Below are 25,741 nucleotides of genomic sequence, written 5' to 3'. Positions count from 1 at the left end.
GGATCCCAGCTCCTGGAGAGCCATTCCCAGAGTCCCTGCAGCACTGACCTCTGTGCTGGAGGCACGAAGTGGAACAGCTGAGGGAATTATGTTTGCTTCATTCCCAGCAAGAGCCAAGGGCTGGAAAAATGAAACAAAAAAAATCCAAACTGCTGGGAGCTCTGGCACTGGGAGCTCCTGAATCCAGCCCAGGCACTGTGACCTGCCCAGGCCGCCTGGCTCTGGGTCCAGGAGCTCCCAGGGAGGCTGGAGAGTTGTGCTGAGCCCTTTCCCTGGGTTTCCCCTGGAATCACCTCTGGATGAGCCCTGGGGAGGGCAGGCAGGGGCTCCAGTGCCAGCAGGGGATACCTGTGGGTTGTGTCTCCTGCCCATCGCCCCAGCTCTGGGCTCATCCACTGCAACTGCAGCAGGAGCAGCAGCTCCCTGGAGAACAGAGTGGAGAGACACCCTGAGCAGCAGGGAGGGAGCAGGAGCAGCTCCTTTGTCTCCATTACCTGCTCAAGCCCCATCACAGCAGCCCCAGGGCTGATCCAGTGAGGGTGGGAGAGACACAAACAACACCACGGTGGCACAGCACAAACGCTTATTTTGAATCCCAAATATTTATGATCAACACCTGGTAAATGGCCAGTGAAATACATTTGATGGTGTCATTAATCTGCCATAAAGCTTTTGTATTTTTAGAGTTGTTTGCACAGCGTTGACTCATCCCTGCCTGCCAGGAGGCTGCAGGGAGCTCCCCTGCCTTTTGTCTTCCCTGCCTTTTGCTCCTGCTGCTCAAATCAAACAGGGGGTGAGTGGGATCTCACAGCAGCACACACAGGGGGATATTCCTGCTGTAATTCTGCTGTAATTCACACTTACCTGGTGGTGGGAAGGCACCTGGGTGAGGCTGGGTGGGTTTTGTGTTCCGTGGCTGAATCCCAGAGTGATTGATCTTGGAAAGGACCTTAAAGCTCATCCAATTCCACCCCCTGCCACGGGCAGGGACACCTTCCACTATCCCAGCTTGCTGTCCTTGGACACTTGCAGGGATGATCCCTGTGTCCATGTGGCCGCCAGCCCCATGCCAGGGGCCCTGCTGGGCACGGACGCTGTCGCTGCCAAGGAGCTGTGAAGTGCCCGGTCTTCCCTGAAGAATTAATTTGTGTTGGAACTCGTTATCATTGGTGAGGTTTCTTTTGGTTAACGAGCAAAATGAATTAATGAGCCAGTCAGAATAAATTGACACAGAGGCAGGGAGGGGAGAGGTGAGGCAGACCCGGGGAGATGGTGCCCAGAGGGACAGCTGGATTTGATAGGGACATAAGGAATAAAAGCAGGAGGAGATGGGAGGGTAAACAAGCTCCTTCTCCTGCCAGCCATGGAGCCCTCCTGCTTGTGTCCAGTGGTGGCTGCATTTTTTGGGAATAACTCAGGTGGGAACTCTGTTTTCCATGCATCCAGCAGACCCTGCAGACGTGGCCACAGGCCCTCGGCAGCTTGTGCCTCCACGTGGGGCAAAGCAGAATCAGAAGAAGCTGCTCCAGGGGACTTCAATCAAATATTCAAATCATTAATCTGGATCTTCCCTGTGGTGTGACTTAATGAGGGTTGTTGGCATTTTCCCCCTTTCGTTGTGAACAGATTTATTTTTCACTGGATAGCCCAACATCCACAGCTGGAAAAAAACAACCCAACGCTGACCTACAAGTGAGGGACACAGGTGAAGGCTCCTGGCATGAGGAGCAGCCCAAGCTGGGTGTGGGACACTCCTGGTGACATCTCTGCATCAGTGAATGCCAGGGAATCGTGGAATTGTAGAATACTGAGTTGGAAGGGACCCACAGAATCATTGAGTGGTGCCAAAATCCAGAGGGTGCATCGGTGCCACTGCACATCCCCCATCCCAAGCAGCCCCATAGCACCTTCCCTTCACATCCCCCATCCCAAGCAGCCCCTCAGCACCTTCCCAACCTCTGGAGAGGGGCTGACCCCGTGGAAAGAAAGGGCTAAAGCAGCCTCTGAGAGCACCATAATGCTGGGAGAGGATGGAGCACTCACCTGGTGTGAGCTGGAGTTATTCCAGGGGCTCAGCAGGGCTCCAGCAGAGAGACACGAGCTGCTCAAAACCCAAAGAGCCACAGAGATTTCAGTCAGGGTGTGCTAAAATTCCTAATTAAGCCCCCTCGTCTGGAGGATGAGGTGGCCCCAGCCATTAAAACCCAGCCATGGTTTGAAAACTTAATAGGGGAAATTTAATGGATGAAGTCAATTGAATTATTCATCCCCAGAAAGCTTGTACAAATATCAAATGCTTATTAGCATTCATGCAACCTGTATGATCTCACAGCTCTGACAGATTAAGGTTGGGGCTAATTGCACCCAGGATGGCGTCAGATTTGGTGCTTGGTATTTTTTAAAGCTTTTTTCCCTCCCCAGCATGACAAAGAGAATTTCAGATCGATGCCATCTGAGATTTACCCTTGAAGCAGAGCCCCTGTGATGGTTTCCTTCCTCAGCATGGTGGTTTTTAATCCCTGCTTGATTCCTGCTCCTCCAAGGGTGCTGAGGTGGCTCTGGGCCAGCCCAGATGGACACAGCCCCCATCCCTGCGGGCTGTGGGTTTGCTGGAATGGAGAGTGCTGGGGCAGAGTCTGGCTGATTAATGGACAGGACTGAATGGCCATTAAAAATGCAAAATAGAAATCGATCCAATTAAATAATCATGACTTGCATTTAGCCCGTGCTTTTCACTTCTGATCTTAAGCGAGGCTTGCAGACAGTCCAGGGGGAAATTGCTTAATGCTGCAGAGATTTAATCAACAAAATTAACACTGCTGATGTTAAATAGTTTCTCTGGTCTTGGCCAGGTTTGGGGATGCAGCTGGGGGGGGGGTTTGCACCTGCCAGTCCAGGTGAGTGTCTCCAAAAGAGACATCAGGGAGCAATCCATGATCACTCTCTGCTCTTGGGAAATTCAGTCTGAGCTTGATTCTCCCCACGCTGGCAGGATGTTCCTGCAGGCTCATGGGGTTGGTTTGGGTCCTGATGATCTTTGAGGGCTTTGGGAAGGGCTTTGGGAAGGGTTGCAGGCTGAGAGAGCCAGAACCAGGAACAAATATCCCAACTTATTCTTGACACTGCCATGGCCTCAAGCCCTTCCAAGTTGTTCCACCCCTCTCCATCACCACCGTCAGCCACCAACCCTGTGGCAAGAGGATTTTCCCCCTGAAGGGAATTCAGGCCTTTTCCAGCAAAGCTAAATAATCCCAGCAGTAAGTGACACCCTGAGTGTCCCCTGATGCTGAGGGACACCCCTGGGCATCCCCCACCCCTCCAGGCAGGACTCAGCCTGGAGCAGAGGGATTCACCTCCCCTGCTTAAACTGCAGCAAAAGCACTTTGCCATCTTCCCCAAAGCACTGTTAATCATGGATTTTTGTGGCTCTTTTCTGGAATTCCTCGCTATCCCACCGAGACAGAATCATTATTTACAATAATTCTAAATGACTCTTAATTACAGTGGCGCAGGTGCTCCTCGGAAGCAGCCGGATCGACATATGGAGGAGAGGTGAGGGATTCTCTGAGCTCAGGGGGAGGTGGGAGAAGCCTCCAGCTCCAGCAGGGATGGTTCCCACCTGGGGGGGCTGCAGCTCAGAGAGGCTGAGGAAGGAGTTTTCAGGGAATGCCAAGCTCTGGGAGCGGGAGGGACAGCTGGGCACAAAGGGAGGCCACGCTTCCAGTTTATACAGTTTAATAGATGTGAAACAAGATACATTTCCTTTGGAGTAATGGATGCATCGATAACAGAAGATAAATGTGAAGGCATAAATATGAGGCGGCACGGAAGGAACCAAACGGAAACGACTGGATGGGTTTGTTCCCCCCTGGGTGTCCACGGGCTCCTTCCTGCTCCTATTTCCCGTGGCCAAGCTGGGCCATGGACACAGGGCCTGCAGGAGGGGTGGGGAAGGAGGGGAAAAAAAAATAAAAATAAAAAGCTGCAAAAAAACCCCCCCAAAGTGGTGTTAAAAGGTGACCTGGATTCCTCTAGAGGCTTCTGGAAGGGCCTTGGGAAGGGAACGTGTCCAGGGACGGGGAGGGAGGGACAGGCAGTGCAAACTGCCCCAAGGGGTTGGAGTTGTTCTGTCACGAGGAGGACAAATCGTCACCTTAAATGCTCACAAAGAACATCACCTACGACAGCTCTTTACACCTTTACACACTGTATCAATAATTTACTTAGAACTGCAGTAAACAAAATACATTTCTTAAATAATTTACTATTTATTTGTTCAGTTTTTTTTAATCTCTCTGTAAATGTAGTTATTTTTCCTTTTTTTCATTAGTTTTTTCTCTTTGTAACACAAGAAACCGTCTTTGTGCACGTTAGTTCAGATTATTGCGACGTTTAACCTGAATTTCAGTTAAAAAAAAGGGGGGGGGAAAAAAGCAACAGGACAGTTGGACAGACAAGAAGAATGAATAACTTATTATTGCACTGGCTACAATTCAGTAGTGATTTGGTTTTTTTGTCTGTAATTAGGACAACCTCTAAAGTACAAAAGAAAATGAGCGAGATGTCAGAAGCATCGGCTGTGAGAAGAAGCTGGTGGGGTGATGGTGGAGGGCAGGGAAGCGAGGAAAGAGGAGAAACATTTGGAAAATGAATGGCTGGAATAATTAATTCCACAGAAAACCCAAGGAAACACCACCCATGTAATGCAAAAAACAGCATCTCTGTTTCTCTATAAAAATATGTGCATTATGAAGAGAGAGTTTTTGTGGGTCTATTTTTTTTTCCAGGTTTTTTTTTTTGTTTGTATGTTTGTTTCCTCATTTTGTAGCTCACAAATACAGAATTTTTATTTATAGAACTGCTGATATACAGACAACGTCCAGCTCCCAGGCACTCCAGCGTAATGTGACAGCTCAAAAAGGTGCCTCAGGAAAAGTTGAGCATCTTTAAAATAAAAATAAAATAAAATAAAATTAAAAAAACAAAAAACAAACCAAACAAAACAACAAAACCCCAAGAGAATCCCCCCAGATCCCAACCACCACCACCTCAGACCCGAATCAATGTGATCGAGGCCACGGAGTGGCGTGGGAGGAACGAAGCCACCCCTGCATCAACTCCACCTTCCCCTTAGAAAAGAAACCCCAAAACCTCTTGCCAAATCCCCCAAAACCCCATCCCCAGTTTCGTCCAGCCGCTCGTTTGGTTTCTTTTTCATTTTTTCTCGCGTGTGTGTGTGTGTGTGTGTTTGTGTGGTTTTTTTGCAAACTTCCACAGCTCCTCCCAACGAGTGGCCGCAGCGAGGGGACGGCCCCGGTGATGGCCACCCCTGAGCCCTGGGTCCCCTCGTTTGGAACCCCCACATTGGTGACAAGCCCTTGAGACCCCCCCTGTCCCCCATCCCAGCAGCTATACTGGGTCATCCGTGCCTTCTTCTGTGGCAACAGTCACGGGGCCCAAGTCCTGCTTGCGCGGGGGGCTCCTGGCAGTGCCCAGCAGCTCTTTGCCCCCCTCTTTGCCGTTGCCCCGCTGAGTTTTTATGTGATCCTGTTTTCTCGGCTCAGCGTCCGGCCGCGAGTCCAGGGAGGCCGGCGTGGACTGCCCGCTGTCCAGCAGCTCCGAGAGGCTGCCCAAGGAGCCGCTGTCCAGCTGCTCGAAGGAGAAGTTGGGGATGCTGAGGTGCTCCCCTCGGCTCTCCGGGAGCTCCAGGGATTCTCGGTAGGCCGGGAACTCGCAGGACGGGGTTCTCCTCCGCAGCAGGGTGTTCTCGGAGGGTTTGGTGCGCGGGGCCGCCGCTCCCTCGTCCTCCATGGGAGGATCTATAGAAATGCAGGGCGGGCTCATCTTCTTCTTCCTCCGAGCTCCGTGGATGTAGTCGGCCTCCGGCTGGACGTGGCCAGGGGGCCGCTGCTTGTCCTCGGCGGGCTCCGGGGCGCCGCCGGATGGACAGATCTCAATGGAATGCCGCCGCTGCTCGTCGGCCCAGCTGGGCTTGCTGAGGAAGCCCTTGGTGTCGGTGCTGTAGAACTTCTTCAAGTCCTTCTCCCTGCGGGAGAGGCTGCTTGTGCTGCAGTTCTTGAGGGGCACGGGGGACGGGGCCGGGGAGGTGAAGGGCGAGGTGGAGCGGCTGCCGGGGTCCGAGTGCTCCTCTGCCCAGTCTTTGGCCGAGCTGTTGATGTGCCGAACCTCCTCGTCAGCCAGGTCTGAGGGCTCGCCCTGGCAGCCCTCAGGGCCAGAGGGGCTGCTGGGGCTGGGTGGCCGGCTGGGAACGCCGTGCTGGCCACACGTGTGCTTCCGTGCCAGGGGGCCCAGGGGCCGGTGTGGGGAGGATGGGGGGGAGCGTGGAGGGGTGGCTGGGAGGGGGGAATGGAGAGGGCTGGGGGTGAGGGTGCTCTGGGGCTGCTTTGCTGATGGTTGGGGCTCTCCAGGCTCCGCTTGCTGGCTGTCTTTCTGCTCTGGAGTCTGTCCGTCTACCGAGTCTGTCCGAACGGCCTCCTGGAAGGGGAGAGGAAAGAAGTGGGGTGAGAGCCTGGGGATGTGCTGGGCAGCAGCACCTCCAGTGATGGACACAGAATTATAGAGCCACGTTGTGTTGGAAGGGGTCTTAAAGCCCATCTCCTTCCACACCCTGCCATGGGCACCTTCCACCAGTCCAGGCTGCTCCAAGCCCCATCTGAGCTGGCCTGGGACACTCACAGGGATGGGGAGCCCATGGCAGGAGGCAAAGGGCTGGTGGGTCTAACACAGCCCACCTCACCTCTGCCCCATCGTGCCAGTGCTGTCAGACCCTCCTGTACAACAGGATAAACCTGAGGAGCCTTCATGTTCAGGGCTAGCATCTGCTGGGCTGTTCCAGCCCCAAATCCTGAGCCAGCACAACCCATCATGGTGGAGGCCTCTCTCAAATGGAGATTGGGCACCTTCTCCCCACACTTTAGCTCTTATTTCCCAGAACAGCACAGCCATGAAGATGGAAGCAGGGAATAAAAGGACCTTCCCACATTTCCTGGGAACATATCAAAATTTATGGCACGTTTTCACGTTCTGAAACAGGAATTCCACTTTAGCTCCAAGCAAAGAAACACAAGAGAGGACTAGGAAAGAAGAGAAAGAACCAGGTGACAAGACAGGAGTTACCTCTGGGTGCAGGTGGCCCCTCACCTGTCTGCAGAGCAGCTTGCTGAGAGCAGGAGAGCGGGGGCTGCCATGGGGGACCAGCCCCTTCCAGCGGTGCCGCCCGTCCTGGCCGGGGCAGCGCGCGGCCTCCGCGGGCACCCTCAGCGAGGAGCTGCCCCCCACGGGCTGGGAGCGGGTGGAGCTGATGGATCCTAGGGCAGGACAGAGGGAGCAGTCACTGCTGGGCGTGGGGGCTCTCGAGGTTTGGGGCAGAAGCTTCCAGAGGGGAGGGAACACAGGAGGGAGAAGGAGAAACCTGTTGGGCCTGGGTGAAATGCCAAACCTCGGTGTAAACCTTGGATTAAAAACCTTGTCCCTCGTCCTGTCTGCTGCTTTGAAGCTCAGCGGGGGTGGCAGGGAGCTCACAGATGTTGGGGTCTCTGTGCAGGGCTCTGATCCTTGTGGGTCCCTTCTAACTCAAGATATTCTACAACTTCTGCAAGCCCATGGCAGTTCTCCCATCCAGCCCAGCCCGGCCCAGCCAGCACCAGGGGCTGTCCCCAAGGCTCAGCTCAGCTCAGTGTGGTCCCACCAGGAGCTGCTCCAAATGCTCTGACAGCCCTGAGCCGTGGACAGGCTGGAATCTTTCTCTTCCCAAAGCCTCCCAGGCTGGGTCTGAAGGCCATCCCTCCTCCCCAGCCCATCCGTGGTGCTGCTTTTCTGCACTTGGGAGTTGTTTGAAAGATCTTCTCTGGTTTTTGGCTGCAGGATTTATTGTCCTCATTAGTTTGAAAGCCAGCGTCTGTTCCTGCAGTGCTGCCCAGCTCCGTGTTACAAACACCCTTATCCATCACTCCAAGAGATCTCACCCAGGGGTCAGGGAACTTGAACCCCTGACAAAAGCCATCCAGACACATCACAGTTGCATTTCACAGACAGATTTCTTGGTGGGGACAAAGAAAAGTGAGTGTTTAATAATTTTTCTTTTGGAGCTTTTCTCCAGAACACCACAGAAGGAATTCCCACCCCTACCCTGCTTCTCCCCAGGTTTTTTTTTTGGGTTCTCTTAGACCCAGACTTTCAGGCTGAGCCTGTGCTGTTCATGTGCTATTCCAGGCTTTATAAAGTGCTTTTTATGATGCAGAAAAACTCTGGCATAAAGTCTGTCACAAACATGGTCATAAAATCCAGACTCAATGCTCTACTCCCTGTCCTCAGCTGGAATTTCCTCCTGTTGGACACTTTCCATCGAGCTCTCATATAGGAAACCCAAACCCCCTCCAAACTGGATGCTCAGGAGCACTGAAGATCTCTGGAGCTGGATATTTTTTCTCTTGTTTTTCTAGGAAATCAGCAAACTGCATCTAAAACCAAAATATCCTGAGATCTGCTCATCCCACAGGATTTTCACTGTGTGCTCAGTGAAGAAGATCAGACATCCTGAAGCCCATGAAAACACTCGTGGGAGTCTCCACGGGCTCAGTTTTATTTGGATATAATTTATGGATCTGTGACTTGAAGCAGAGTTTGGGCAGCTCAGGAGCAGCACAGCTTGGGGTGCTGCTGGTTTTACCACCAGGTAAACAGTCACATCCATCATATCCATCATATCCATCCCTTGCTCTTGGAGAGAAATTTTGGAATTTAGGAAACATCGGAGAATCCTTGGTGGGCTCTACCCACCCCTGCCAATGCCCCAGCAGTTTTATATGGATATAAATCCTCCTTTACAGCCACTCCAGGGATGAAAAGCAGCCCCAGGAGGCTGCCTGCGAAACTCAACCTCTGTTTTCTTTCCTTCACCAGGAATTTGCAGGTGAAATAATAATAAACACTGAGCAGAGAACATGACCTGGCTCCCAGAGAGTCTGAACAAACACAGAGTTCCTTCTCCCAAGGAAATCAGAGCACATCAGGCTATGCAAACCCACTGGGCAGTTCTGGCATTTCAAACCATGCTGGATCAAAGGGAACCAGGCTGGGAAAAGTTCTAGGAAGCCCCTCCAGGAGCACGTGTGCTTTTAGGGAGGCAGAGTTGTGTTTCAGATCTATTTCCTTTGTATTTTTACTTTTAACCTAATAACTAATCCCTCATATCCCACAATACAAGCTTTTCTATCCAATTATAGAATACTACCCAAACCCATTAAAAAAATTAAACAAAAGCACCCCAACCTCCACCCTAAAACCTCTATTTTACTTTACATATATCACTATATTTTAAAACCTTAAACTCTAAATTTTCCACTACATAATATTATACACTGCTAATCAAACTACACACTCATAACCTCAATTCTATAATTTAATTTAAAAAACTTTCTCTACAACTTCTAATTAAATACAATACTCTCTTAAAAATAAAAATCTATCAACTTAATAAACCTAAACTTCTCAACACCCTAAATTCCAACAATTTCCCCTTCAAAGCAGCTTGACAGAAGAGACAGAAAGGCATTTCCAGGGAAATGTGCTGGGATGCAGAGGATGAATGCCCCCTCAAAGGCTCTGTGATTCCTGGATTTTGGGGTCTCTCCATGACATTCATTACAAGGCTGGGCTCAGGAAGAACCAGAGAGTGGTTTCTGATCTTTCTGCTGCCAAAGAAACTCCTGCAGCTCTGAACTCCACGTGTGCTGCTGAAAGGCACTGCCCCGAGGCTGCAGCCTGCCTGAAACATGAGGAATTGTGCTGGAAGCCATCCCAGCTCTGGCTTTTATTCCTGGGGATGTTATTGATCTGCAGGCAGGAGTCAGAGGGAATGCACAGCTCCCTTTCCCTCAGCTAAAAACCTGTGCCTGTGCTTGGGAGCTTTGCTTCTCCCCAAGCACCTGAGCTTGGGAGTTTTGCTTCTCCCTAAATACCTGAGCTTGGGAGCTTTGCTTCTCCCCAAACACCTGAGCTTGCTGCTGGGCAGGTGATGGAGACGTGGAGCTTTGCAGGATGTGGGGAAGCCCTGTGGTGCTGCTGGAACCACAGGGGAGCGAGCCCTGCTCAGGCCATGCTTGGCTTGGTTGCTCCCCACTGAACCCCTCTGTGGGTGTAACCATGGAGTTGTAAAGATTGGAAAATACCATGGATTCCAAGCATTAATCCTGCACTGCCAAGGCCAGTGCTAAATCAAGTCCCAGGTGTTTTGAACACAGGTTCAGAAAGATCCACAGGTTTTTTGAACACTCCCAGGGATGATGACCCCACCACTGCCCTGGGAGCCCGTTCTGAAGCTCGAACACCTTCCAGTGAAGAAATTTTCCCTGATATCCAATCCAAACCAAACCTCCCCTGGCACAACCTGAGGCTGTTTCCTCTCACCCTGACCCTGTTCCCTGAGAGCAGAGCCCAACCCTGCCCCATGCTGTCAAGGAGTTTTGAAGAATGAGAAGTTTCCCCCTGAGCTTCTCCAGGCTGAGCCCTCCAAGCTGCACCCCCTTCCCTGGACAGCTCCAGCCCTTCCACATCCTTCTCGCGGTGAGGAACCCAACCCTTTGCCCCAGAGCAGAGGAATCTGTGAGGGTGGTACCTCTTTGGGCTTTGCAGGGGTAGGTTTCCATCTCCACCTCGTGCAGGGGCAGGGGGGCCGTGGCGGGGGTGACGGGCCGGAACATGTAGCTGTCGTTGGGCAGGGAATGCATGCGGGACACGGAGATCTTCCTGACTGTCAGCAGCTTCTGGGAGTCCTGGGCCCTCAGCGAGCCTGCACTGCCCTGCAGAGCAACAGGAGAGAGAGGTGGCACCACCCCCGTGGCAGCAGCAGCTCTCTGGCCACAGAGGGGGACACAGATTTCCCAGGCATCGTCCTGGGAGAAGCCTGCGAGAAGATAAGAATGATTTCTTGTCATGGATGTATTTTATGAAAAATCCTCTCATCAGGATTTTTTCTCCTGAGAAGCTGAGAGGCCTCAGAAACAAAATGTAAGCAATGGTTGGTTATCTGCTGCTGTGGAATGCAACAGGTGGATCTGGGATTGGTCTCATGTGGTTGTTTTTAATTAATAACCAATCACAGTCAGCTGGCCTGGACTCTCTGGCCAGTCACAAGATTTTATCATCATTCCTTTCTATTCCTTGCTAGCCTTCTGATGAAATCCTTCTTCTATTCTTTTAGTGTAGTTTTAATATATCATTTTCTTTTAATATAATATATATCATCAAATAATAAATCACCCTTCTGAAACATGGAGTCAGGATTCTCATCTCTTCCCTTGTCCTGGCTGGACACATTGCCCTCCCAATTTCCCCTTTTATCTCAAACACAGTGAATCCCTCTGGTTCTCCCTTCACATCAGCATCCCAGTGACTGACTGAAAACATTTTCCCAGCTGCATGTCTTAAATTAAATGTATTTTGCTTTGCTCTGCCAGCAAAACCTGTCCCCGAGATCCCTCAGGTTTGGAGCTCACCGAGGATCTGGTTAAATCTGGTTTTTAACTTGTATTTCTGGCTTAGAAATGTCTTTCCTCAGCTCCCTGAAGGTGCACACCCCAAGATGAATTACTCCATGCTTTTACCCTGTGGAACTTGGCTGGGAAGGAGGGACCAGCAGGTATTTACAGATTGTTGGCATCCAGCTCTGCCAGCTGTGGCTGTGCCCAGGAGCCACCCAGGGCTCTCAGCTGATGGATGAAAGCCTCAGCAGCCAGGGCCAGCTGGTCCTTGGCCATCCCAGCTCATCCTGGGCTGGGGGCAGCCAGGGGCCCCTGCTCAGCCCTGAGCCACAAGGAGAACAAAAGGTCTCAGCACCTGAACAGAAGGATCTGAGGATTTGGCTCCTAAAGCTCAGCTTGGCTGTGGCTGGAACAAATGAACAGAAAGCCCTTCTTGACATCAGCCACTTCCATTTTTAAAGGTTCAGCTGTTGAGAGCTGACTGGATTAGGGACGTGGGTAAATTTCAAATGAAATAAGGGCTTGAATTATGAACCATGGATGGGAAATTTGTTGGAGAGCTGCCCTGGACAGTGAGGATGGTTTGGAGGCATCACTGCTGCTCCTCCTCCTTGTTGGGAAACACCTGCTGCACTCCAGAGCCTGATCCCATACCCTGGAAATTGGGATGGGACCTGGGCATGGGGGGTGACTGGGAGCAGAGGAGGCTGAAGCCCTTCTGGTTTGTTGGGAATCTCCCTGGAGCATCTCCTGAATCCCAGCTCTGGGGATTGCTGGAAGCCTGAGGTGTTGATCCCTCCCTGCCTCAGTTTCCTCAGCACCACAAACAAGTTCTTGCAATAACAACAATAAAATCAAACCTGACCCTGTTTCCTCCACAAACAAAAAACTCTGCTTGCAGCTCTGGGTTTAACATTTGAAGACACACCAAATGCACATTTTAAAGGATGCTCTGTGGAAAGGACAGAGGCTGGAAAGGTTGTGGTTATGGAGGGACAGGTTTGGGACAGCTCAGACACAGCCCCAAAATGCAGCTCCTGTGGGTGGGACCACCTCAGCCTGGTGGCCTGGGCTTTTGTGGGGTAGTGGCAGGACATGGTGGAAGGATAAAGGGGACACTTCTCCCCCTCATCACCTCCAGGGTTAAAAGGAGGCTCTGCCTGGCTCCTGATGTGTTTGGGAAGTGTTGGAAGATGAGGAAAGCCCAAGGAGAACGGATTGTTTGCATTCCCAGCCTGTGTGAGGGGAGGTGCCCTCTCTTCCCTCAATTAGAAAAGCAACCTGGGCATTTCCCTGCAGGAATGTTTGTCAGGAGCAACATTCAAACAGCCAATTCCCCATCCCTGTGTAACCAAATCTTTCTCCTCGCCCTAATGGAGCCTGATAGATTTCACAAAAATCTAATTTAATGTAATTTAATCTCCAAGCCCCCACTGATTTCGCGGTAGATTTATTTGTGATGGTGGTGACAAAGCAGTTCCATGTTCACTCTTAATCACAGGCTGCTGACATGGGGTGAGACAATTATCTCACACCCTCCCTCCCCCCTGCACTTCTGATTGTTTTCCTGGAAAACTGGCAGGGATCAGAGGGCAGGCAGTGTCCAAAAAATCAACCCAGGGACCTCCAAAAATCAACCCAGAAACCTCCAAAAAATCAACCCAGGAACCTCCAAAAAATCAACACAGGGACCTCCAAAAATCAATCCAGAAACCTCCAAAAATTAACCCAGGGACCTCCAAAAATCAACCCAGAAACCTCCAAAAATCAACCCAGGGACCTCCAAAAATCAACCCAGGGACCTCCAAAAATCAACCCAGGGACCTGCAGCTCCTTTCTGAGGGGCTCTGACAATTCCCAAGTTCTCCATGTCCTCAGCAGAGCCTTAGGGAGCTGCAGGTTTACAGCAGCACTAAATTGCTGGAGGATCCTCTGGAAATCCCAAAGTGGGATTAAACAGAACCTGTGAAGGGAATTTACCCCATCCCATGCTGCCGGTGCCAGGGCTCCCAGTGCCAGCACTCCCAGGGTTTTTGGGATTGCTCATTAGTCCTGCTGCCCTGAAAAATGACAAGGACTGGCTGGGACAGTAGGACAGGGACTTTTGTGTGGCTTTTATGGCTCTGAACTTTAAATCCACAACCTGAGAGTGGAGAGGTGGACTTTGAACTCTCCACTGGAATAATGGCCAGGATAACGTTTCCCCCTCCAGGAGGCCTGGAGCTGCCTCAGGATGTGAGGTGAGGGTGACATCCCTGGGGTAGGGGCTGGGACAGCCCCTTGTCTCCCTCTCTGGCTCTGTGTGGGATCTGCTGGTCAGGCTGGTGGGATCCATCCCCTCCCCAGCCCAGCTCTCACCAGGCCTTGTTGCTTCCCCTTGGGGTGCTCCATGTTCCCGTGCAGCGCCCGGCTCTCCCCGGCCCCGCTCCTGCTCCCGCCGGTTCCTCTGGACATCTCCAGCTCGATCTCGGCGTCCATCTCAGCGTCCTCCTTGGCCTCCTTGTTGCTCTCCTCCAGGTGCTTCATCAGCACTGCCACCACCACGTTGACCAGCACGAACTGGGCGATGAGGACGAAGGTGACGAAGTAGACGGGGGAGATGACGGGCAGGTAGCTGAGGCAGTGCTTGTCCTCCCGCGTGCACTCCCGCAGCGTGTCCTGCACCAGGGGGACAGGCAGCCATTGGAGAGCCTCTGCTGGGGCTCCAGGGGCACAAACTGAGTCATTGGAAATATGGGCATTGATCTAGTGCTGATATCCAGCTGTGAGGGACAAAAACTCTCTAACAGTTTAAAGTTAGAAAGTTTATTGCAGCCTTCGGGGATAACTCCCAAATACACCTCACAATTTACAGGTGATTCCAGAGCCCTTTTATCTATTTAAGTATTAATTTACAGGTGATTGCAGAGTCCTTTTATCTACACAAGTATTGAATACCCAAAGTACAACTGCATATTCATAACTTTGGTACATCCCATTCCCAGTATGGATATTGATCTGGTACCGATATCCAACTGTGAGGGACAAAGACTCTCTAACAGTTTAAAGTTAGAAAGTGTGTGTTTATTGTGGGATAACTCCCAAATACATCCCACAATTTATAGGTGATTGCAGAGTCCTTTTATCTATACAAGTATTGAATACCCAAAATGCAAATGCATATTCATAACTTTGGTACATCCCATTCCCAATATGGATATTGATCTGGTACCGATATCCAAAAACTCTCTAACAGTTTAAAGTTAGAAAGTGTTTGTTTATTGTGGGATAGCTCCCAAATACACCCCACAATTTAGAGGTGATTGCAGAGTCCTTTTATCTACACAAGTATTGGATACCCAAAATGCAAATGCATATTCATAACTTTGGTACATCCCATTCCTCGCTTTGTATGGTAATTACTTCAAAAGCCATTAAGCATGCACAGTTTGCTCCTTGAAATGAGTTGGTGGTCCCTTTCATGGGGAGGGGTCCCAAAATGAGGAAGTAAATTAAGTCCTCCTCGTTCTGACCTTTCCACCTTTTCAATGCAAATCTGACAAATGAACCCATTGGTAGAACTCCCATTGGTTTCAGAACAGAGAAGGCCTACAATTGTCTTATGTTCTTAAAAGCTATTTATCAGTTTCTATATTCTACATTATAAACCCAGCTAACCAAACATTGTGTTGACAAGCAATGAATTATTAGTTAACTACTAACTCTTAACTTCATCAAGGCCTACCCATTTATTTTAATTAACTCCAATAAAGCTTATCTCTAACTAAAATCTTAGCTCCCCTAAAATCTCTAAATTCCTTAAAGTTTATGTCTCAAAAGACCAAAAGAACACAAAGTGGGTACAACTGCAACAGGTAAGAGGAAATAAGGGGGTCATGGATTACAGCACCTACAAAGAGGGGAATGGGGTGCCCAGAAGTTTTGGATTTCTCATCTCCTGGAGTGCTTCAGGTCAGGTTGGACAGAGCATGGAGCAAGGAAGGTGTCCCTGCCCATGGCAGGGGTGGCACTGGATGAGCTTTAAATTCCCTTTCCTCCCAAAGCATTCCATGATCCTGTGATTCTATGACACATCCCAAAGGCACAGCACCCAGAGCACATGGTTACCCCTCCCAGTCAAAAACCCAGCATAATTTTCCTTCAATATTACATCCAGGAACAAAGCTTCAGGCTGGGTGAGACTTTGGACAGATCTTGAAAACACACCTGGCTTTTCTATTAGGAAGTCCCATTTTTGAGGTCTTAAGAGGAAACATTTTTGTTTTCGCCCAAGAGTTGCCTAAATCTGTTAAAAACTGCGCCTCCAGAGAGGAGGAAGCCCCCAGAGGATGCACACACCTTCATGATCCCGTTCCAGTTGTCGCCCGTGGACACCCTGAAGAGGGTGAGGAAGGCCATGCCGAAGTTGGTGAAGGTGGCGTGGCGGCTCAGGCCCTCACAGGGGTTCTCCTCACTGCAATCTGTGGGGCAGGGAAGGAGCAGCACATCAGCCAAGCCATGCTGGAGTACCCACAGCAGCCCCCAGAGCCACCTCCCATGGATTTATGGCACTGGGGGGGTGACATCCTGCTCAGGAGGAACAGGGGGGACAGGGGGAAAGGTGTTTGCAGCTGGAGAACCTTGGGACAGGACAGCAGGAGCTGTGGAAATGGTGGGGGTGGAATTCTCCTCCCTGGAAACATTCAAGGCCACGTTGGACAGGGTTTGGAGCAAGCTGGGCTAGTGGAAGGTGCCCCTGCCCCTGCCCATGGATGGGCTTTAAGGTCCTTCTCAACCCAAACCATTCCATGATCGTCTGATTTCTGTGATTTTCTTTACTCCTGCTCTACAGCCTCCTTTGTCTGTTTTCCTGTTGATTGCGCCCTTGCCTTGATGATTTTTTACATCCACCACAAGGGATATTTTCACTGAGATAAAGTGGAGCAATTTGACATTTTCCCCCTGAGAATTAATAGCCTAATGAATGCAAATTGAACATATGAAATATCCATCTTCCCATAAAACACAGCCTCGTTAAATATCCATTAGGACAGGCAGCAATGGCTCTTGGTTGGGCATTTCAGTCTTAGGTAATTATTCTGAGGTAAATTGGAAGGAAAAACAAAAAAAAAAGAATCCAAGAAAAACCCACAAATGACCAGTCCTGGGGGAGAGAGGGCTGATGGTTCTTGTGGCTGGCATGGACTGATCAGGAAAAAGGAAGGAATATTCCCATTAAATTGGGCTGGGAAGCAGAGTCCTGCCCCAGTGGGGTTCCCTGGGCTGGCATTGCCCAGGTGTGTGTGGAAACACCAGAAGAGCCATTTTTCACCCCTTTGACTGAACAATTACACCCATAACTCCAGGGGTGAAATATAAACCCTCAGTGTCTCACTCAGGGTGGGTGCAGAACTAATTCCTTCCCTGGAATTTGTGAGAGACTGAAAAATAATTTGGTTTTGGTTGAAAGAATTATTCTGCTCTCAGGCACTTGTAATCTGAGCAGAGGGCTGGGCTCATAAAGGGGATTAATGACAGCCATAAACTCTGCTCAGGAAGGGCCCTTCTGGTGCTCCTGGAGCTCTAATTGGGATGGAAATGTTGAGGATGCAGACACAGCTCCCTCCAACAGCATTTTCCAGCCTGGGCAAGGCTGGGGTTTGCTCTGATTTTAGTGATGGGCACATTCCTGAGCAGCTGCAGTCTCCTCAAACTGGAGGATTAATTAATGCTGGACAAGCAGGAAGCGCTGGATGCCTCCTGATTGATGGAGAGAGGGGAGGGTAATGCTGAGAGCAGGGGACAGAGGAGCCCTGGGAGCTGCAGGAGCAGTGGCAGCCAAGTGCAGGGAACTGATGGGCTGTGGGGGAAGCTGTGAGCAGGGACATGTTTATGGTGGCATCTCTCCAGCAGGAACCTGACCCCCATCCAGCTCTGCAGACTCGTGCTCTGTCTCCAGTAGCAAACTTGAACAAATCCATGCTGGGCAATGATATTTAAAAAGCAAAAAGTTCCTCTCCAGCCAAGGCTGGCGTAGGCCAGAGCCCTGAATGTGTGTGTGTGTGTGTCAGAAAGGTTCTGTGTTACATCCTCGTGTGTCAGCTGTGACCCTGAGATCAAGAGCAAACTTCCATCTTCAGAACATGAGTGTGAAGCTAAGGAAGGCCCAAGAATGAGAGAGAGAGAGGGAGAAAAGGAAGCAGGCAGATAGCAAATAAACACCAACCGGATGGAGCCAGCGGCCTGGGGCCCATTACTCACCCAGCTTGCCAAACAATTCCACTCCCAGGGCAGCATAGATAAAAAACAGGAGCATAAAAAGTAGGCCAAGGTTCCCTACCTACACAAGGAGAAAGCAGAACAAGGGTCAGGCAAGTCGAGGTCATGAATAAAATCACTCCATCACATTTTCAACACAAGCACAGCAGGGATGGGGGGCCAGAGGAAAATCAGATTTCCCCTGGGACCAGCAGCCTGGTCCCTCTCTGAGTTCTGCTTCAAGGGGCCCAGGGAGGTCTTTGTGTGGGGCAAGGAGCAGAAATGCCCTTGGGGGAAGCAGCAGCTTCTCCATCACCCTCCACTCTGGAATTTGGCCACCCAGGGCAGTCTGTGGGGCAGGGCTGCTCTGGGACCTGGGCTCTGGGTTGGGTTTGGGGCCCTTTCCTTTCCTTTGCTGGGACTCTGAGACAGCAGCAAGGCAGGAGAGGAGCTGCTTCCAGAGGTTTCACAGGCATGGAGGGCTTGCAGTGCTCCAAGAAGAGGAGAACTCCCTGAGCCTTTTCCTTTGCAGGCCCTTCTCAACAAGAGCTTCCCCGATTTCAGCTTTCTGTGTCCCACAGGAAAATCCTGATCCCAAACACCAGCGCTGGCAGCTCCAGGTGCTGCTGGAGGTGTTCCAAGCCCCCAGGGCGGCTGAAGGGGGTGACAAGTGACATGAAAACAGCTCAAAAGCTCTTCACACCACCAGCATCACAGCCCTCCGTGCTGGATCTCATCCCAGCACAGAATCCAAGCCTCAGAAACGTCTCCTGGAGCAGATTTTTGGTGATTCAGGCAGAGAACACGAAGGGCAGAGTGACCTGGCCTGCTCCCCCCTGCTCCCATTCATCTCTGCTGCCACTTTAATCTCCCTGTTAGCAGCTCCTAAGTGAGACAAAGTGAGTTCACTGCACCACCAGCAGGATTTTATCCCTGAAAAACAAGGAGCTAGGAGGGGATCCAGGCAGTCAGGCCCAGGGATTCCTGATCTCTGAGGTGAGAATTTTAGTGAACTCTGACTTTGGGAGAGTTTTCTTCTCTGAGGTGGCACAGACACAGATTTTTTGGTTATTTAGACTGTGCTTGATTTAATCAGAAAGTTTATCAGTGTGATATCTGTCATTATAAAATTAACACAGCTCTTGCTGATGAAAGAGGGGATTTTTTTATATTAAAGAAATGGGAATAGTCCAATCACCCAGTGCAGGCTGTAATTGCTGTAAAGCCTAAACTGGCTCTGCAATTTCCCTAACATTATTACAATCCTCCAGGGAATAATAAAGATAAAACAGGGATGTGGATGGCTGGGCTGGGTTATTTCATCTGCCTCTGCTGCCTTCTGGAACAGCTTTTGCTGCTCCTGTCTGCTGGACCACTGATGGTTTGGGAGCCATTAGAAATGAGCAGGCACAAGCACAAAGCACCCCCCACACACTGCTGGGGAGGCAAATGAGCAAATAATTATAGAGAATTAAAATAAAAGGGATAAACAAACTTTCGAGGTTGAGGCAACAGGAGAGGGTGTTGGGTTTTGCTCTAAGCAGCCTGAGTGTTTTGGTGTCTGAAAAATCAGCCTGGAAACTTATGGCATTGATGAAATCCCAAAGAATTTGGGGTAATGTGGGAGTTATTACCAGGTTATCTGTAAAAGGTGTTCTCTGGATTTCCACAAAGAGGAGAGGGAAGAGGGAATGGGGAAGGGAAAGAGGAGAAGGAGAAGGAGAAGGAAGAGGAGAAGGAGAAGGAGAAAGAAAAGGAAAAGGGAAAAGGGAAAAGGGAAAAGGGAAAAGAGAAAGGGAAAGGAAAAGGGAGAGGAAAAGGAAAAGGAAAAGGGAGAGGAAAAGGAAAAGGAAAAGGAAAAGGGAGAGGAAAAGGAAAAGGAAAAGGGAGAGGAAAAGGAAAAGGAAAAGGAGTCCCTGTGGGGGCAGTTCCAAGCTGTTGAAGACAGAGAGGAGTCTCTTGTACAGGGAATTAATGTTCCATCCATGGATCAAGTGAGACCAGAGAAGAGAAAACAACCCAGATCTTCTGACAGGGAAATTCCACATCTTATTGCTGTTGGAGGGTGGGATTGGGCTGGACCTCAGTTGTGCTCCCCACCAGGAAGAGCTGAGGCAGCTCAGCAGTGACTGCTGGGGGATTCCCTTCCACCAGGAGCATTTGAACCCAGATCTGACACAGAAAGGGACTTTGGAAAATACCCCAAGTCTGATACAGAAAGGGACTTTGGAAAATACCCCAAGTCTGATACAAAAAGGGACTTTGGAAAGCTGGGAGTGGGAAAAGGACTAAATAAAAACCATCAAACAGGAGCCTTAGAGAGCAGCCCTTGCTTCCAAACCCATCAGCCACCAGACTTAGGAGCAAGGAAACGATCAGTGATGGATGAGTGGTGTAATTAATTATGGAGCCTTAACGAGCTGGAGCACAGAAAGAAGAGGAAAACACTTGAAGCAGGTCTTGAAAAGCTGCTCCACACCAAGAGATTAAAGGAGTTCACTGCTCTCCTGTTCTCCAGACTGCAGGAGATTATTTTATCTACCATTGCTCCATAAAGGAGAAGTGCTACAAGAAAAAAGCAAAATTACATACAGTGAAAACCCAAACCTTGCTAATTCAGACTAAACTCACCAGATATGTTTTTAGTAAGAAGAGTAAACATGAATGTATTCCATCAACAGGGGATGGCTGATTCCCTAACACTGAATCTTTAAAACAAGAACCAGGGATTGGAAGGAGATGGAAAAGATGGGCAGAGAATCTGAGACCATTCCCTGACCATTCTTTGTGTCTCTGTGGCCTCTCCTCATTTTTTTTTCTCTTCTCAATCTCATTTTGCCCCACAGATCAGGTGGAGGAGAAGGTTTTTGACCTGGCAGGCAGAGGTCACCACACGAGGAGCAGGGCAGGGACACTTTGAAAAGAGCAGCTCAAGCTCAGTCTGAAATCCCAAAAGAGGAGATTAATCCTGTGACAGTCCTGGATCAAAATGCTACATTCCCCCAAATTTGGGGATAATTGGTTCTCCAAGTGTTACTCAAATTGCTGAATAAAAACCAAATCCAAAGCTGATGAAAATCACCCCCCAGAAATGCAGTGACAGCTCCTTGTCATCGTCAGCCCATAAATGGGCATTCTCCACACACCAGACAAAGAATTTCCCCCCAAACCTGAATGAATAAACATTAAATTAGCTCTTTTTTTGTCACTTAGAAACCACATTCTATGAGGATTTTCCAGCTGTGGTTTTAGGATGCTAATTTAATTAGGGTAGGAACTCATGCCCTGCCTTGGAAATTAAAGCTGCAGCTTTATGAAGAGTGATGGTTGTCAGAGAGGTCTTCTTAAAATTCCCTTCTCATTTTCTGAACTTCACTGGAGACCAAAGTGGCATTTTTTTTATCTGCACGAGATCTGCTTGGAATATCCCTGGGGCTTTCCCTTGACAAGAGACCCTGCTGGGAATGCAAACTGCAAGAACACCCCAAGGAACCCCAAACCCTGGCCAGGAGCCACCCTATTGTTTGGGGGAGGTGGGGACAGAAAACAAGGAGGGAGAGAAAACATGGGCTGTGGTGACAATGCTTTGTAAACTGAAAAACAGACACAAATCCAAGGATTTCTTGAAATGCCAGCCCAGGGGTCAGGTTGGTAAATCCCTGCCTCAGCCTCAGCCCAAATCCTTCAGGAAATCTGGATGCCAAAGGGCAAATGCTGGGATTAGAAATGTGTTCATGGCAATGATGAAGATCAAAGCAAAGGGGTCTTTGCAAAGAAAAGAAATTCCCCATTTTCTAGCTCTCCTGGAATAGATGGTGGGTTGTTTTGCACTTAGGAACTGAGTCCCAGAGGTGTTTTTGGGTAATTCCATGTTTTCTGCTGGTTCTCTCACTCATCCTCTGGAGGAGACACCCACCCACTTGGGGTCTGCCCTTGGCTGCTCCAGGGAATTGGGATGGGCAGGGTTAATCTGAATTAACTCCAACACTGAACAATCAGAGCTCACACCAGCACACCCACAAACGAGCAGAACACACCTTAAAAAGGATAACATGAAAAAAAAAAAACCCCAAACACCTTGGAATTCTGATGGAGGACTGAAAGCCAGCAAAAAGCTTCTCTCCTTTTCTCAGACCCATAAAAAAGGGGTCCCAGGAAGTGAACACTTGCAGGATCCTATCAAATTCCCTGGGTCTGGAAGTGTTGTTGTTTCTCTTGCAGCTCAGGAGAATTTGGTGATTGGTGTCTCCAAATCAAGATTTTAACCCTCAGAAGCCTCTCCCCAGTTCGCCTTTCCAAGGCTGCAGCACCTCTGTCAATAATTGTGGCCGTTCCTGCCTCCCAAATTAAACTCCTGAGTTGGGAGCTCCCAGTGCTTTCTCCAAGGTCCTTCTCTGTCCCTCCTGGTGCTTCCCAAACTTGCCAGTGAGATCTGGGGTTTGTACAAGCTCTGCCTACAGGACTTTGCTCTCTGGGAGCTCTTTTCCCATCATTTTGCTTCTCCCATCAAACGCACTTCAGGGTGAACCACAAAAAACTCCACTCCCATGGCCTGGAGGAAGCTGAGACCCTCCCCAGGTGGCTTCTGGAGGCCACCAAACCCAGAGCTGTCCCCAGGCCCCAAAGGCACTTCTGTCCCCAAGGGGAGCACCCTGGGCATGAGGAATTTTGGGGGCTTACCTGGGGCAGGGCTTGCACCACCGTGTCCAGCAGAGCTCTCATGCCCGTGGCCATTTTCAGCAGTTTCAGCACTGAAATGAGGAGCAAATCCTGCTCAGCAGGGCTGGGGGGAAATTGCAGGGAAAATCCAGGAGGGAAATCAAGGCTCAGGTCTGCCAGGGAGGGTTTAAATCTCCCTTAATGCTGTTTGGACACGTGGGGAGTTCTCTGCTGAAAACCAGGATCTCCCTGATCCCAGCAGGGCTGAACATCCCCCTGTCAGTCCCAAGGGGAATGCATTCCCACTGCCAGGGGGTTCTGGGATTTTGGGAAGGAATTCCTCCCTGGGAGGGTGGAAAGGGGCTGGGATGGAATTCCCAGAGAAGCTGGGGCTGCCCCTGGATCCTTGGAAGTGTCCAGTTCCAGGCTGGGATGGTGGAAGGTGTCCCTGCCCATGGCAGGGCTGGAATGGGATGGGCTTTAAGGTCCCTTCCAACCCAAACCATCCTGGAATTCTATGAAAATGGACAAAAACCTACAAGAACCCCAACGTGCCCAGGCAGGAAAATGGGAGGTCCCTCACCAGTGAAGAGCATCTTCCCAAGCCCTAATTTCCATCACTTCCCACCCTGCTCTGGACTTGGCTAAAAGCTCAGTGATCCCAGGCTGGAATCAGAAGCCAGCCCCAGATGAAAACCCCATGGAACCCCCAGCTGGTCTCTGAGCTGCCATCCCATGTTCCCCACTGGAAATGAACCAGCAGGGCTGCAAGGACAAACATCCAAGGGATTTCCTGGAGAGCCCAGAGCAGGACCCACCTCTGGCTATCCTGAGCACCCTCATGATGCGGATGATGGTGGGGTTGATGGGAAGGGCAGCGTTCATCTCGATCTCCTCCAGAGTGATCCCCACAATGGACAGCAGGACTATGGCCAAGTCCAGCTGGTTCCACCTGCACAGGCAGGAAGGACAAACACAATTCCAATTATACAGATTTTATGTTAGTGACAGGCACCAGCAAATCCCAAATGCATCTCTGTCGGATTAAGTTAATTATCTAAAATTACTCCTATTGAGTTTAGATAGAATGTAACTTCTATAGTTCTATTTCTCCAAAGTATTTAGGTTTTTTTTAATAAAACCATCCTTTAAAACTTATTTTTATTTCTATTTTTCTCTCAACAATATCTATCTTATTCTATAATATTTCTAATCTCAAAGTTCATATACAAATATATATTTGTATATATACAAATATACAAATATATAAAGTTTGTATATATACAAACTTTATATACGAAGTTTATATACAAATATTGTTTACTATATAAACTTTCTATTAAGTTTTTAAAATTTTCTACAAATTTATTTCCCACACATCTCCTCATTCTCATCTGGGCCCGTGATTTTTAGGTGGTACAAAACCAGCTCAGAGCAGCTGGCACAGACACCCTTGAGCTACAAAATCTGGGAGGTGACTGGGAGCTGACTGGGAAGTGTTTCTGACCTCTAAGCTGAGCTGCTCAGGCCTGGTGGAAAGGGAAATCCTGGGGGAAAAGATGCATCTGGAATTTGGAGGAGATTTCCTGAATTCCTCCTGCAAAGCACCGCCAGCAGTTCTCAGGATTTTCAGTTCTTACACTACAAAGTTTGCACCGACTGAGAGCCAGCCCTGGGCTCTTCTTATGTCACCACAGTGCTGCTACACCTCCCCAGAATCTGGCTCTGAAATTGGGTCAGTCCAGCCCTGAATCCCAAATCCACAGGGGTCCAAAATGCTCTCACCTGTCCTTAAAAAACCTCCGGAAACCAAAGGCCACCAGCTTGAGCAGCGCCTCGAACACAAAGACGATGGTGAACACGTAGTTGCAGTACTTGAGGGCTTCATCCAGGGACTGGAAAGACAGATCCCAATTAGGCCAGCCCAGTTATCCCTTCCTAGACCCCCATGGAGGGAGTGGCAAGGAGCAGGGTGAGAGGAGCACAGAAATTTCAGGAATAAAGTCATAAAGGCTCGTGGAGCTCACTAAATCACCCAGCAGAACTCAAATAAAGGCTTAGCCCCTGAGTCAAACAAAACCCTCCAAAGCACTGAGATTAGTTCTGCTAAAAATGTCAGGTTCAAGCTCAGTGCACAAATTGTTCAGTCTGGGCCAGACAGGAAAAAATTCCCCCCTTCCCCATCTCCTGAAGATTCCTTGGTCTGAAGTGCCCAGCCTTGGGGAGAAGAAAAGCCTTGATGGATCATTTCTTGATTCCAGCCCTGGGGACAAAGGCTTTGCTTAAAAAGCTGAGGAAAATAAATAAACCTTGGAGATGGATGAAACCTTTCCTTGTTGAAAAATTGGGCATCTCCAGAGCTGGGCAAAGCGTGTCCATATTTGGTGCAGTGCTCCTGCTGTCCCCGGAGCCGCCCTCGGAAGTCAGGAATCCACAGTGTTTATACTTGGGCATGATGAGTGTTTATAATGGATTTCATTGGAGCTGGGGGCCAACAATAGCAAAGGAATCTTGTGGGGAATCTTAAAATAGACAAGCTGAAGTGGGGGGGAGCAGCTTTTGGGGTGGGGAGGGGTTGGGGGACAGGAGGGAGGGAAGGGGGGGTTTAGTTTAGTGCAGGGCAGGACTCTGAATTTCCAATAAAAAGTGGGAATTGTGAGCATCAAACCGGACAAAAATGGAAATAAATGTGACAGAGGAGGCTGCAGGAAACCCCAGGGCACAGGAAAGATCTTTTTGTGCCCTCTGTGTGATGCCTGGCTTTGCTGACCCCACACACAGTGAGGTCACCAGGGCATGGCCATGCCCTGGTTTTTGGGAATGGGAGCTGGGAGTTTCTTAGGTGTTGGCAACAATCCCTATTTTTGTACCAGTACCTGAAATAAAATGGCAGCTTAAAAAACACAGGACAATTTCCTGTTCCATCCAAAGCCTGAGCCTGACTTCTGCCATCGTTTGGGACCGTTTGCATTTGGATTTACAACTCTGTGTTAAGTGAACGTAAACCAAGTGTAAATAAAACCTAACCTGGATAAACAACATTTCCATGGAATTATCCTGGTGTAAAACACACCCACACACACATTACCCCCTGGCTCAGCATCCAGGAGGCATTTGCAGGTTGCCATGCAATGCTGGAAAAGTAAATGCTGAGCCAGAGCTTCATAAATGATAACGAAATGGAAAATTTATACATGGAAAATGTATAAGTTGACATAATTTTATCTATCAGCCCCTCTGATTTACGTCAAAGGAGTTCTGAGGGGAGAATGATTTTATAATACATTAAAAAAGTGAGGATTGTACTTTTAAATTCGGTTTATTCAGAATTCATTGAGGAAAAG

The 25,741-nt window shown here is 49.5% G+C and overlaps 1 protein-coding gene across 2 annotated transcripts in view; it reads right to left on the bottom strand.

Moving 5' to 3' along the window:
- Positions 1–3,718: 3,718 nt before the first annotated feature.
- CACNA1H (calcium voltage-gated channel subunit alpha1 H) overlaps positions 3,719–25,741 on the bottom strand; it is a 153,225-nt gene continuing 131,202 nt past the window's right edge. For both annotated transcript variants that reach the window (XM_071443802.1, XM_071443804.1), the window contains exons 27-35: positions 24,183–24,292; positions 23,216–23,349; positions 22,419–22,489; positions 17,742–17,820; positions 15,840–15,961; positions 13,860–14,159; positions 10,637–10,820; positions 7,162–7,328; positions 3,719–6,495 (exon numbers count right to left, since the gene is read on the bottom strand). In XM_071443802.1, the coding sequence (XP_071299903.1) occupies positions 5,410–6,495; positions 7,162–7,328; positions 10,637–10,820; positions 13,860–14,159; positions 15,840–15,961; positions 17,742–17,820; positions 22,419–22,489; positions 23,216–23,349; positions 24,183–24,292 (2,253 nt within the window). In that variant the 3' untranslated portion in view covers positions 3,719–5,409. The remainder of the gene's footprint in view (positions 6,496–7,161; positions 7,329–10,636; positions 10,821–13,859; positions 14,160–15,839; positions 15,962–17,741; positions 17,821–22,418; positions 22,490–23,215; positions 23,350–24,182; positions 24,293–25,741) is intronic.

This window comes from Agelaius tricolor, unplaced genomic scaffold (genome assembly GCF_023055355.1).
Source record: "Agelaius tricolor isolate 1412-34295 unplaced genomic scaffold, bAgeTri1.0.p SCAF_19, whole genome shotgun sequence".
Lineage (NCBI taxonomy): Eukaryota > Metazoa > Chordata > Aves > Passeriformes > Icteridae > Agelaius > Agelaius tricolor.
Note: the sequence above shows the minus strand (reverse complement) of the source record. Positions and strands in the feature narration are given on the sequence as shown.